This window comes from Sinocyclocheilus rhinocerous, unplaced genomic scaffold, assembly GCF_001515625.1.
Source record: "Sinocyclocheilus rhinocerous isolate Xijiao unplaced genomic scaffold, SAMN03320098_v1.1 scaffold412, whole genome shotgun sequence".
In the NCBI taxonomy this organism is placed as follows: Eukaryota; Metazoa; Chordata; class Actinopteri; order Cypriniformes; family Cyprinidae; genus Sinocyclocheilus; species Sinocyclocheilus rhinocerous.
Genome location: NW_015642498.1, coordinates 323,877 through 336,552, shown reverse-complemented (window position 1 = coordinate 336,552; position 12,676 = coordinate 323,877). Strand labels below are relative to the sequence as shown.

Below are 12,676 nucleotides of genomic sequence, written 5' to 3'. Positions count from 1 at the left end.
CAATACAATTCACAAGCAGAATCTCTCCTATTTCTTGACTAACTTTTGCCCAGAGTGGATTTTAACATAAATGGAAAGAAACAATAATTAAAATATACTTTTACACACTAATAAAAGTAGGCCCAATAAAGACATAAATGACCAAATTAAGTACGTAATTTATATTAAATTGATTCAAGTTTTATTGTTATATTTATTATTATTATTTACAATACCTGACCGATATTTATACAATCTTTTCTCGGTGGGTATTTGGCGCCCTCTAACGAACAGACAGCGAGTAGCATTAAATCGCCTTATTTTAAGTGACCAATCACAGCGCTCGTTATTAGCAGGCCAGAGAAACGGCCGCTGTAAAAAGTGACATTTAGCTGTCTGGTCACCGCAGCCCATCCGATCCAAACTAATTGTGAAAACATAGTGGTGGCACAAATATAAGCATGTCTTCTCTCAGGAGGACGGCGGGGGTCCTGCGAACAGGCCTGCAGCTCTTCAGACGCGGACCTCAGCAGATGACCGTCAGAAAGTGAGTGTTTATCAGCAGGAAGCTAACAGGCTAAACGTGCTGCTTGAATACAGTAAAGTCTGTAGTTTCATTCTTGGAAAGTCTTAATAATACTGAAGCAGCAGCGTAACGAAACTTACGGAATTAGTCAGGTTTATTAGTAAAGAATTAGATGGTTGCATACAAGTAGAGTATATAGAGGTTAGCTTTAAATAGAAGTTGGTAACGTTACCCTGGTCGTACCATGGTACAGTGATGGTATCAAACTGTAATACCTTGGCATTTAATTTGTACATTTATACATACAATGGTATTTGCATGGTACTCCAAAATACAAGGTTGTTGGTATTATTATGGTAACGTTACTTATCAAAACACATGCTCGTACCAAGGTAAAAAGCACGGTAACTTGTCTAAAAATGGATAGTACCACTGTACTTTGTAAATTTAGTTAATTGCATTGTCTAATAATAAAGCAAAATATACATTCTGCAAGATATGTTCTAATATAATGCATTTACTCATTATTTAAAAGGTAATTCCATGTTTATTTTTACTTGTTTGTTCAACGCAGATAAATGTTTGAGCTTTGTTAGAACAAGACGTGTAAAAATATCTTATGTATATGTTAAAAATAAATGTAATAATTTGTGACCGATGTAGGCAGGCTCCTGCAAGCCTCTTACATATGTTCTGGATTTGCCCGAGTTTGTATTACTTCTGGAAATTGATTTTTGATGCATTTTCAGGAATAATGTGTTTGCCAGTAGACCCATCTCCTTTTATTGCTATATTTGGCGTTACAGCACAAAACATGCGCTTAAGTAGCTATAATTGTAAAATGTTAGCCTTTTGTACACTACTTGCCAGAAGGTTAATATTGCTTAAATGGAAAGACCCCTTTCCCCCTAATTTCCTCCATTGGATTAAAGAGATCATGCAGTGTATTTTAAACTGGAAAAAATAAGATACTCTCTTCAAGAGTCTTCCCAGAAATTCAATGCAATCTGGCAACCTTTCTTGTAATTTGTTGAAAAATACAAGTAGGGAATACAATCCCAAAATATGTATAATTGTGTTTTTTTTGTCATCTTTGTATAATGTAATTGATACTTTATGTCTGATGGGTAAAGGGTTGTGGTATGTTGGTGTAATTTTGTTATTTCTTGCATATTATAAAATCTTGTTCAAAAATAAATAATGTAATACGATTACAGAAATAATTGAGTGTAATAAATATGAAGAAAATTTTTTTAAAATATTTAATTGGCTATTTTATGTACAATTCATAAATTAATTATTTTAGGTATTTTAATTTATTTACAAATATCCATATATATTTGTTCAGCTTATTAGTATCAGCATGTATCATGGGTTTTCATTAGCACTGCTAGCCATTACATTTCACGTACTTACCGGTAATCTTTCTGACGGTTATGTTTTAGGGCAGGAGGAGGCCCTCATATTGAACCCCAATACAGACAAACTCCTCAGCTCACCAAGAACCAAAAGTTTCAGGCAGAGCTGCTCAGCGGCGCCATGTGGTTCTGGATCCTGTGGCACATCTGGCACGACCCAGACGCCGTACTGGTGAGTGGAAACCGCATCAAAATAGATGAGCATTGGGATAAAATGCTACTGTTTTTAAACATTTCATAATAAACAGACTACCAGCCACTTAGCTAAATGTCTCTTTAGGGTCATTTCCCATGGCCGGACACTTCAGCATGGACAGATGAGGAGCTGGGAATCCCACCTGATGATGAAGAGTAGATTTGCCCTCAACAACCCAATGTACATGCGCATTTAAAGGGATAGTTCACCCAAAAATGAAAAATCTGTCATTAATTACTCACCCTCGTGTCGTTCCAAACCCGTAAGACCTTCGTTCATCTTCAGAACACAAGTTAAGATATTTTTAATGAAGTTCGAGATCTTTCACATCACATGGACTATTTTAACGATATCCTAACTACCTTTCTGGACCATAAAACTTGTCAGTTGTGTTGCCGTCTATGGGAGGGTCAGAAAGCTCTTGGACTTCATCAAAAATATCTTTATTTGTGTTCTAAAGATGAACGAAGGTCTTACGGGTTTGGAACAACATGAGGGTGAGTAATTAATGACAGAATTTATTTTTTTTGGCAAACCAGCCCGTTAACTCATTTACATACAGGAGAAATAGCTTATTTCTTCAGTGCGGTTACCTGGTGTTGCCACAGCATGCATGACTGATATTTCTCTTCTCTGCTTTGCAGATGTGCACCAGATCGCAAAACCCGCACATTTTCTGTAGAGGAAACTGAAAGTTCCTGTTATGTATATGGACTTATTATCAAGTCGAATTGTAAAAGTTGCATTATTAAGTATAAATAAAATCCATCAACGCTTCGATTTGTCAGAACAGTGTTTTATCACTTAACATTTGGTAAAGGGAGGGGGGAAAACAGTGTGATCTACAAAACATTTCCCTCATCTTATATATACATTGCATTGGAGAAATTCCATCACATCCAGAACTTTCATAGAGAACTCTGGGAAATTTTGAAACGGAGGAACAGAACACAGCATCTAAAAACACAGTGACATTAAGCCTATACCACAGTTGAAAATGGAAATGAATGCTAGAGATTAATAAATACTGTACAATTAATGCGTCAAAGCAAAGGAAACCTGTCTGAAAACCAGCTCCATTGATCAAATATGAAGGAGAAAGCTGAAAGGGTGCTTGTCTATATCAAGGTTAGTGAACGGAAACAGAGGAACTTTTTTTTTTTTTTTTTCATAAAACACATGCGTAAGAGCAAAACTCAAAACCGTAACAAAGCCTGAGTTTTCCAACTCAAGTCATCCAAAATAGTGCATTCGCTTTTTAAACCAACAGACCTCTTACACAACAGTCGAGAATAGCTGATCATAATCTGTTGGTGCTGCTCTATGCACAAAGTCCAACAAACTATGTAATATACTTCAGAGCGGGACACAGCTTTGTTCTGAATCTGGGATTTACGTCCACCAGACAAAAAAAGAATCAAGTAAAACAATTGGGAATATATACATTTGTCGGCAAACGAGTATAAAACGAGATTGTATGACAGTGCTGGTGATGAATTCAAAGATGTCACCTGTTTGATGTTCCCTGAGAAAACGTTTCATAGCCTCTCTAAGAAATTCGCACACAAGCACCACTTTGTCGTTGGTCCCGCTGAAATCCTTTTGTCCCGTTTCAACAGGTCATAAAGTCAACATAAAGCAACATTATTCAAACAAACTCGCTAAACATTTTAGAGGTAAATTGAACCGGAAAAGTCATTCAAATTTCTTTTAAGTAGCATTAAATGTGTTTACTACAAAATCCATAAAGCTTAACCTAAACAAAAGCTCATTCCTCTTGAATTGGCAACATTCAAAATTATACCCCTATTTACAAAACTATTCAATGCAAAGGAAAAACGGGAAACTCGATGCAATATAAATCCTTATAACTTTGAAATTAATAAGTTATCCAGTCAACAACAAAAAATCTTCCAAAACAAACAAAATAGAACATAAATTATGCAGAATGAGCGATAGATCATTGTCAATCACGTGACAAGCATATTTAGTCCTTGCAAACTACATCACAAACAGTATTTCAGAGGCGGCGCTCCAGGATGCAGTACCTCTCAGTGGCCACTGGGTTGTGACAAAGGCAAAGTAACGTGAGGCACCGCATTTTCCTCAGTTTTTTTCCCCAGTGTAAACGCAGTATTTCACTAGCTTTTGGAAGATATATAGTTAAAAATAATAATAATAATAAAAATAAACCAAAAAGGTTGACAAGAAATACTAAACTTTTTAAATTAAACGTTTTGTTTTTACAAAACAAGGTACAACTCCAATTTATTTTCCTCAGCAGAACTTGAACGGTATACAAAAATTACCTCAGAATATTCCTTTAAATCGCCTATTTAAGTCCGCCGGAGAATAAACAGTCAAATCAAGGAAAATCATGTTATATCTTTGCCACTTTTTGATTTCTTTTGATGGTTGTACAATACTTTCCACTATGAGGACTTCCTGCGCATCCTAAAAGTGCGGCCCACTAAATCATCAATACATCACTCACTGCTGTACAATTATTGCTTACAGGGGCAGAGGGGACTGGAGAAGGATTCAGCACCATTTCAAAAGCTCATACATCAGCCTGAGACAATCAAAGGAGAGAGAAATAGGCAGATTGATAATGACTTGCGGGGAATCCGAAGACCAATGTCGGGCTGTAGAGGGCTAAGAAGACGTCCTTAGCCTGCGAGCGCCAGGACACTCATGCTACAGATGCGGTAAGAGGTAGGGAGGGGAGAGGAGAGGCCTCAGCCCGCGGATACACACTTGCGGCTCGTTTCCGGAACACACGCTGCTCTCTGGACCTCCGACTATCCGTTTCTGTGCTTCCTCTTGAAACTCTTGGCTGTTAATGTTGAAATGCTGTCCAAAGTAAAGCAGTTTCCCTGTGCTGATGTTTGTATTTTGTGTGATTGGTGAAAATAAAGTGAGCCATTAAACATACCCTATCACCTAAACATATGCACAGTGAGTAAGAGAACTGTGTGTGTGATGATAGTCACAGCGTATTAAGAAAAGCAGCTGTGTTGATTTATTACACGTCTCGTTTTTTCCTCCGTCATGCTACAGGAATAAGCCTTTATGGTGGCTCATTTTCAATATCTTCCCAAGCCTCTGTTTAGCCGTCACCTGTCCTTTCTTAGGACGCTTTCCTGCAATAAAACCACAAAAACATGATATAAGCAAAAGCACAGTCAATACAAAAGTCAATACAAGCCATTTAGCTTGTTCTCTGAAAAACTGTCACGAACATTACTGTTAAGGCATTGCACACTGAGTCTGAAATTTTCGTACGTTGAAAATATAATCGCTAGCAAAGCATCAAACTGAGCCATTGACATCCTGAAGTAAACTTTGAATCGCCCGTGATAATCCTGCTGCTTCTTAATAAGGAGGCGGAACTCTCCTTCCTCTCTGTATCTTAGGTTTGGATGGACCTTTCTTTTTTTCTTTTTAAGAAGCGAGAGGACAACAAAATCATCCTCACTGCTTGAAGACTCCATTTAGTACTGTTTTGCTAATTTTTTCGCAACAGATTAATTAATATGCATCGGACTCAGTGTGCAAGGTTTCTGTGCGTGACGAATTTTTAGGATGACGAATACGAAAAGACGCATACGAAAATCTCGGACTCAGTGTGCAAGGACCTTTACTCCACAAATACACATTTGGAATTGGAATGATTTTGTGAACTCCCAAAAATGTTTTATTGGTAAATGTCACATAAGTGGGTTAATGATAAATTAAAATAAAAAACTAAATCCTTTAAAAATGTAGTTTAAAATGGGTAATATACTTAAATGTATTATTTGCATTTCAAATCATTTAAAAAAACTTATACCATGTTAAAGAAAAGTTTTGACAAATGTAATGCCTCTAAAACTGTCATGTGGTGTAACCATCAAGTAAAAACTAAAGACATTTTCTTTGCGCTCTGAATAAATGTGATTTAAGTGACTATTTTCAAAATCTCCCTTCACATATTTTTCAAGGCAAAAACAATTTTTTTTTAACAAATATAACTTTCAATATTTTTTCTTAAAAAAAGTTTAAGACAAAAATAGTTTCTACAAAAATATTCTCATACATATTAAAACAAATTATATATATATATATATATATATATATATTATACAATTTACAAATATCACTATAAACAAATGAATGCATTAATATAATTACATTTTTAGTGTAAATAGTTTCAACAAAAATATTCTCATACATATTTAAAAATTATATATCATATGTGACCCTGGACCACAAAACTTAAGTCGCTGGGGTATATTTGTAGCAATAGCCAAAAATACATTGTATGGGTCAAAATTATCGATTTTTCTTTTATGCCAAAAATCATTAGGATATTAAGTAAAGATCATGTTCAATGAAGATATTTTGTAAATTTCCTACCATAAATATATCAAAACTTAATTTTTGATTAGTAATATGCATTGCTAAGAACTTTATCTGGACAACTTTAAAGGCGATTTTCTCAATATTTACATTTTTTTTTGCACCCTCAGATTCCAGATTTTCAAATAGTTGTATCTCAGCCAAATATTGTCTTAACAAACCATACATCAATGGAAAGCTTATTTATTCAGAATTTTTTATAAATTTACACTTATGACTGGTTTTGTGGTCCAGGGTCACACACACACACACATTATTATTATTTAATATTAATAATGTGTTAATATTAATATTATTTGATTTGGCAAATAAAGGTTTTATAAGAAATAACAATACAAATACTATTATCGTTTCTATGATTTATTTATTTTTCTAAGAAATAGTAATGAAGGTTAGTCTGCTCACCTTTAGTGGCCTGGTTGCTGATGGGTGTGGTGTTGGGGGCGTGTCTTTTGGAGGGGTGGAGGGGAGGAGAAAGTGAGCTCTCTCTATATGAATACTCCTCTCCGAGACTCCCATCCTCTCCCTCCGGGCTGCGGGCTGCCGAGCAGGGTTCACTGCTGTCCCACGAGTCACTGCTGCTGCTGCTGCTGCTGTTACTGTTACCCTGACTGGACCACCAGTGCTGCTGTAAAATATCGCCCCCTGCTGACGCCCGCTGACACAGCAGCCCCGCCATAGACAGCATGCCCTGAATGGCATCATCTGTGCTCGGTGAGGTAGGGCGTTCTCTGTGGGAAACAAGATTTAAATTTTAGCACAAAAAAGAGAAAAAGCACTTAAAATGAGTTTCTCAGGTGTGTAAAATGAAGGGCAGCCGTACCGTTTTAGTGCTTGCTTATGGTGGCCGTGCTGCCGGCCGCTCAGATGCTCCACAAAACTCCCCGAGTCTCTCTTGCTTCCTCCATCCTCTTCCTCAGAACTCTCTGACTCGGAGTGTTTCTGTTTAAAGAAAGTGCGATAGAGAGGATTAAGATGGATAAGCCATTTGTCCAAGTGAAAATAAGTGGTTAGCTCCTGGGGAGCTGCTTGGACATCATCAGTACCTCAGCAGAATCTTCTGCTTCTGACTCCGAGTCGCTGTCTGAAGACGTTACAAGTGGCGACTCTGTCCTGAGTTCTGTCTGCACAGTTAGACCTGAGAGATGAGAGTCAAACACATTTCCTTTTACATTATGATCAATCACTGTTAACAGAAGAAAATGATGCTTTGGTCTGGCTTCAGTATTATGTAAGCATTCTGGCGAGCAAAAGCTAAGTTGCTCACCGTGATTGACTGGTTTCTGGATAGTGCAGTGCACTCTTAATTCATCCTCTCGCTTTTCTTTTTTCACTTTTTCTTGTTGGCACATCGACATTCTTTCCCATTTGATCCCGTGTTGATGGTACTGCAACATTTCCACTCCACTGACTTTGGCTGCCACATTACTGATCGCTAACCTCTCGCTGTGAGGAAGGAGGACACACTTCTTCATGAGATGTTTAGAATATTAAAAAGTCTTCAAAATATAACATTCATGTAATTACTGTATTACAATAAACAAATATAAATGAAAAATCAAATATTATTACATAAAATATCAAACATACCATTCAAATGTTTGGGGTTGGTAAGATTATTATTATTACTATTACTGTTATCATTATTAACTTTTTTTAAAAGAAGTCTCTTATGCTCACCAAGAATCAATTTATTTAAACAAAAAAATACAGTAAAAACAGTAATATTGTGAAATGACAATAACTGTTTTAAACCGTTTTAAAATAACGGTTTTCTATTTTAATATACATTTTAAAATGTAATTTATTCCTGTGATACAAAGCTGAAATTTCAGCATCTTCAGTCTTCAGTGTCACATGATCCTTCAGAAATCATTCTAATATGCTGATTTACTGCTCAAGAAACATTTATTATTTCAGTTGTGCTGCTTAATATTTTTATGGAAAGCATGCACATTTTTTTTCTTTGATGACCGGAAATATATATATTTTGTTACAATGTAAAATATTTTACCGTCACTTGTGATGAGTTTATTGTATCCATGATGAATAAAAATGGAAATTTCAAACAAATAAACTAATACACACACATATACAGTATATTATGACCCCAACCTTTTGAATATTAGTTTATAATAATAATAATAATAATAATAATAATAATGATGATAATAATAAATAGGTAAAGCTAGTATAAAGAAACTAGTATTAATCAAACTATATCACGTCAAGTATTAAGAGGTACAAGAGGTCAAATACCAACATTTTTGTAGTCAATATACCAATACCAGTGAAATTATACTAAATTCCACACTATTTAAAAAGTTCCCTAATATAGATGTCTACATGAAAACAATGGCATGTAACCATTCAATGATTTCTCAGTAAAGGACGCTCACCGCATAATTTTGCCGTTGCATAGCACCAGGCGCAGGGCGTTGTCATTACTACCCTCAACAGCTACTGCAGACACTGAAGACACTTTCTTGAGCTTGCCATTCACTTTGGAGCTGAAGGCTGGGTCCTGTTACAAGAGAAGAGAGGTGTTTTTATTGGAAATGAGTAATAATTGCATGCTGCTAAAGCAGTGAGCATATCCAATATCAAGGTGAAAATGTCCTCTACAATCATTTGATAGCATTGCATTACAGTCATATGATAAGGAATGATAAATGCTAATGACGCTATGGAGAACGGACAAGAAATCTGAGCTTAATGCTACAGTGCATTATGGTGGGGGGGGGACGCACTCACCTCCTCAAGAGGCCCGACCTCCAGTCTCTTTAATACCTCCAGCGTGTGAAGCTCCAGGACATCCAAGTTAGAGGGCAGTTTGTGGCTGTGATGATGATGATGGTGGTGAAGATGACGAGCGGCCCGCTGTGCCTGATATTCCTTCTCCAGTGTTGTGCGTGATAAAGAGCACTCAGCACTTCCCTGAGATTTTCCAGCTTTATTCGATTCATCCTGTTTAAGGAAACACAGCAAATCAATTTAACTTCTAGGAGCTGCTTTAGCAGCCATGTTGTGCCATGTAGAATCAGCCATGACTTTAATTGGCAAACATTTAAGTAAAGGAAAAAAAGAAACATTTTAAGAATTAAGATGAAATATATTTGACATGTTATTTAAAATAATTTATTTAATATAATTCTAATATAATATAATTCGGCATACAGAAAGAAAAAAATCCCATTAAGAATTTAATATATTTAATAATTATAATATAAATTTACTTTATAATAACATTTAATTTGCATAAAATTTTTAGGGATAGTTCACCCCAAAATGAAAATTCTGTCATTAATTGCTCACCCTCATGTTGTTCTAAACTTGTAAGACCTTCGTTCATCTTCGGAACACAAATTAAGATATTTTTGATGAAATCCGAGAGCTCTCTGACCCTCCATAGACAGCAATGCAACTGACACGTTCAAGGCCCCGAAAGGTAGTAAAGACATCATTAAAATAGTCCATGTGACATCAGTGGTTCAACCGTAATTTTATGAAGCCACGAGAATACCTTTTGTGCGCAAAGAAAACAAAAATAACGACTTTATTTAACAATTTCTTCTCTTCTGTGTCAGTCTTTTATCTTACTATCTTTCTGGGCCTTGAACGTGTCAGTTGTGTTGCTGTCTATGGAGGGTCAGAGAGCTCTCGGATTTCATCAAATATATCTTCATTTGTGTTCCGAATATGAACGAAGGTCTTATGGGTTTGGAATGACATGAGGGTGAGTAATTAATGACATAATTTTCATTTTTGGGTGAACAATCCCTTTAAGAATGACCAATTTAATCTCTGTAAAATGTAATATAATTCTAATAAAATTTAAATACAATTTTTTTTTTAATTTAAGCGTGGAGAATAGTGGCAAGTTACTCGGCCTCATCACCCTTTCAAAACAACTCAACTTCTTCAGGCTCGTCTTACCTCCAGGTATAGGATCTCCTTGGTCAGAGCTTTAATGAGACGGCTTGGCCTGATATGGTCTGGAACCTCACTGTTGGGTTGAGTCAACTGCAGAGGAAACACACAGTGAAAATGAGCTTGTACAACAGCCACAGGAGTTTTACCATAAAAATAATGTAATAGTCAAAGCAGACATTCTCTCACCTCCCGCCTCAGCCATGTCTTCAGTGATGAGATTAAAGCTTTCACTCCGTCCACTAGATAACCCTGAGCTTGACATTTATCCTCCCGCAGCTCTGAAACACAAACATGTTTCACTCTGAATCTTCATTTGATCATGATGCTTTATCTACAACTACATTTATGTAAGGAATAACTGACAACGGACCGTTGAATTATCGAAAATCCTGCCCTGGACTAAAGAACTGCATGAGTAGTCCTGTCTCACTCACCTTTAAGGGTCTCCAGAAGGTTTTTGGCCACATACCAGCAGATGGCCTCAAAGTATGGGAACTTAAAGAGATCTGGAGTCTTCAGTCTGCGTTCCATCTCATAACACCTAAAATGTGAATGGGGAGGTAGTTCAATTACAGCAGGAATACGTTTAGAAGCCTGAAATTAACTATAGTGACAGCAACAATCTAGAGAAGATTAATCAAAAGGTTTCAGGGTTTTACCTGAGCTGCATGCCTATGTTTAAGTTATGCAAGAAGTTCCCACCAAAGGCCATGGAGTCCTGAGAAGTGAGCACTGCATGGATCCAACCTGTAGAGGGCAACAGAGATCAACATTCAAGCCTTTAAGCAGACCTAGTTCATTTTCACTAGCTTGATCAAAAACAATCATTACTCATCATTTAAAATTATTGTATTTTTAGTGTTGTCTCTATATGTACGAGTTAGATATATTATTTTGATTAAACTGTACCAAGTTACACCACGTTAAAACACCCATTTCATTAATTAAAAATAAAAGGATAATACATTAAAAATTAATATTTAATATATTTAACATTTTAAATTTAATTTACATCATTTAAATGTACTTTAATTCAGGAAGTAAAAAATATTCAACTAAAATATTAAAAAACTTAATACAAACTATTAAAATCTTATTTAATAAAAATCAAAAGAAATTTTTTTAAAATATATTTTAAACCATTTAACTTAATTTTAAATTAGTGCTGTCCAAAATAAAAGTTTTTGTTTACAGAATATATGCGTGTACTGTGTATATTTATTATGTATATATAAATACACACACAATATTTAAGAAAAATGTTACGTTTATATATAAAATATATTTATATATGATATAATTTATATGAATATACATATATACATGTAAATATTTTCAAAATATATGCTGTATGTGTGTGTGTTTATATATACACATAATAAATATACACAGTACACACACATATATTATGTAAACAAAAACTTTTATTTTTGGATGCGATTAATCTTTTGACAGCACTATTTTAAATGTAATATTCTAATTTAACAAAATTGTAATTAAATCTACCATTTTAAATTTTATCCAGACTGGGTTAAATATTTCCAGCTTTTTAAATAAATAAAATAAAATAAAAACACACAACATTACTTACATTACAATACAAATATCACTTTCATATAGAACAACTAAGTGATGCTTCAGAGAATATCACAAGTTACTCACAAATTGAATTACAAAATAGACATAACTGTAATCCGTTACAGTTACCGAGAAAAAATAGTGTAATTAAATTAGTTACTTATGAAAACGTTAATGATTACAAAGGGGGTTACATCTTAATATTTTCTGTAAAAACTTAGAATATGTTGAATAATATTTATTTGTTGCTTTGCCTGATTTTAATGAGCACGAGGCCGTTTAGTAAAGCGATGCCATTCTGATGCTTTTGCCTGGTTCTCTTGTATGAATTTGCAGCACACCAAGTCTACCAATTACATCAATCCACATTGCTGCTGAAAGCTTTAGACTACAACCTGTGTAAAAGCTGATTAACTAGGAATTTAGAAATAGTTACACTAATTACATTAAGTAGGGTAACTTGTAATCTGTAACATTTCCAAAGTAACCTTTCCAACACTGTTCAGCCTTGACATTCATAGACGTCAGCAAAATACACTGTACACACACACAATTCACAACAGTAACTAGTGTGTATACAAAGACATACAAATACACATCAGCGAAAGCCAAATATAGAGTCATCTCACACCCACACCACACCGC

At 35.2% G+C, this 12,676-nt stretch overlaps 2 protein-coding genes across 2 annotated transcripts in view; one reads left to right on the top strand and one right to left on the bottom strand.

Moving 5' to 3' along the window:
• Window positions 1-316: 316 nt before the first annotated feature.
• On the top strand, window positions 317-3,303 carry LOC107755897 (NADH dehydrogenase [ubiquinone] 1 beta subcomplex subunit 2, mitochondrial-like). The gene is made up of 4 exons (XM_016572854.1): window positions 317-526; window positions 1,951-2,095; window positions 2,204-2,299; window positions 2,764-3,303. Exons 1-3 carry the CDS (start codon window positions 441-443, stop codon window positions 2,276-2,278), a joined length of 306 nt encoding a protein of 101 aa, XP_016428340.1. The 5' UTR covers window positions 317-440; the 3' UTR covers window positions 2,279-2,299; window positions 2,764-3,303.
• A 947-nt stretch (window positions 3,304-4,250) lies between these two features.
• Window positions 4,251-12,676, bottom strand: part of LOC107755881 (lysine-specific demethylase 7A-like) — a 29,786-nt gene continuing 21,360 nt past the window's right edge. The window contains exons 8-18 of the mRNA XM_016572841.1: window positions 11,113-11,200; window positions 10,888-10,994; window positions 10,640-10,731; window positions 10,457-10,543; window positions 9,275-9,487; window positions 8,920-9,044; window positions 7,788-7,966; window positions 7,567-7,658; window positions 7,344-7,462; window positions 6,926-7,251; window positions 4,251-5,262 (exon numbers count right to left, since the gene is read on the bottom strand). Of these exons, the coding sequence (XP_016428327.1) occupies window positions 5,174-5,262; window positions 6,926-7,251; window positions 7,344-7,462; window positions 7,567-7,658; window positions 7,788-7,966; window positions 8,920-9,044; window positions 9,275-9,487; window positions 10,457-10,543; window positions 10,640-10,731; window positions 10,888-10,994; window positions 11,113-11,200 (1,517 nt within the window). The 3' untranslated portion in view covers window positions 4,251-5,173. The remainder of the gene's footprint in view (window positions 5,263-6,925; window positions 7,252-7,343; window positions 7,463-7,566; window positions 7,659-7,787; window positions 7,967-8,919; window positions 9,045-9,274; window positions 9,488-10,456; window positions 10,544-10,639; window positions 10,732-10,887; window positions 10,995-11,112; window positions 11,201-12,676) is intronic.

What these genes read in the sequence shown, in the direction of transcription:
- LOC107755897 (XM_016572854.1), top strand. Translation starts at nt 441, where the DNA reads ATGTCTTCTCTCAGGAGGACGGCGGGGGTCCTGCGAACAGGCCTGCAG. An exon ending in CAGCAGATGACCGTCAGAAA is followed by an intron (nt 527 to 1,950) that starts GTGAGTGTTTAT and finishes GTTATGTTTTAG; the next exon opens with GGCAGGAGGAGGCCCTCATA. An exon ending in ACGACCCAGACGCCGTACTG is followed by an intron (nt 2,096 to 2,203) that starts GTGAGTGGAAAC and finishes ATGTCTCTTTAG; the next exon opens with GGTCATTTCCCATGGCCGGA.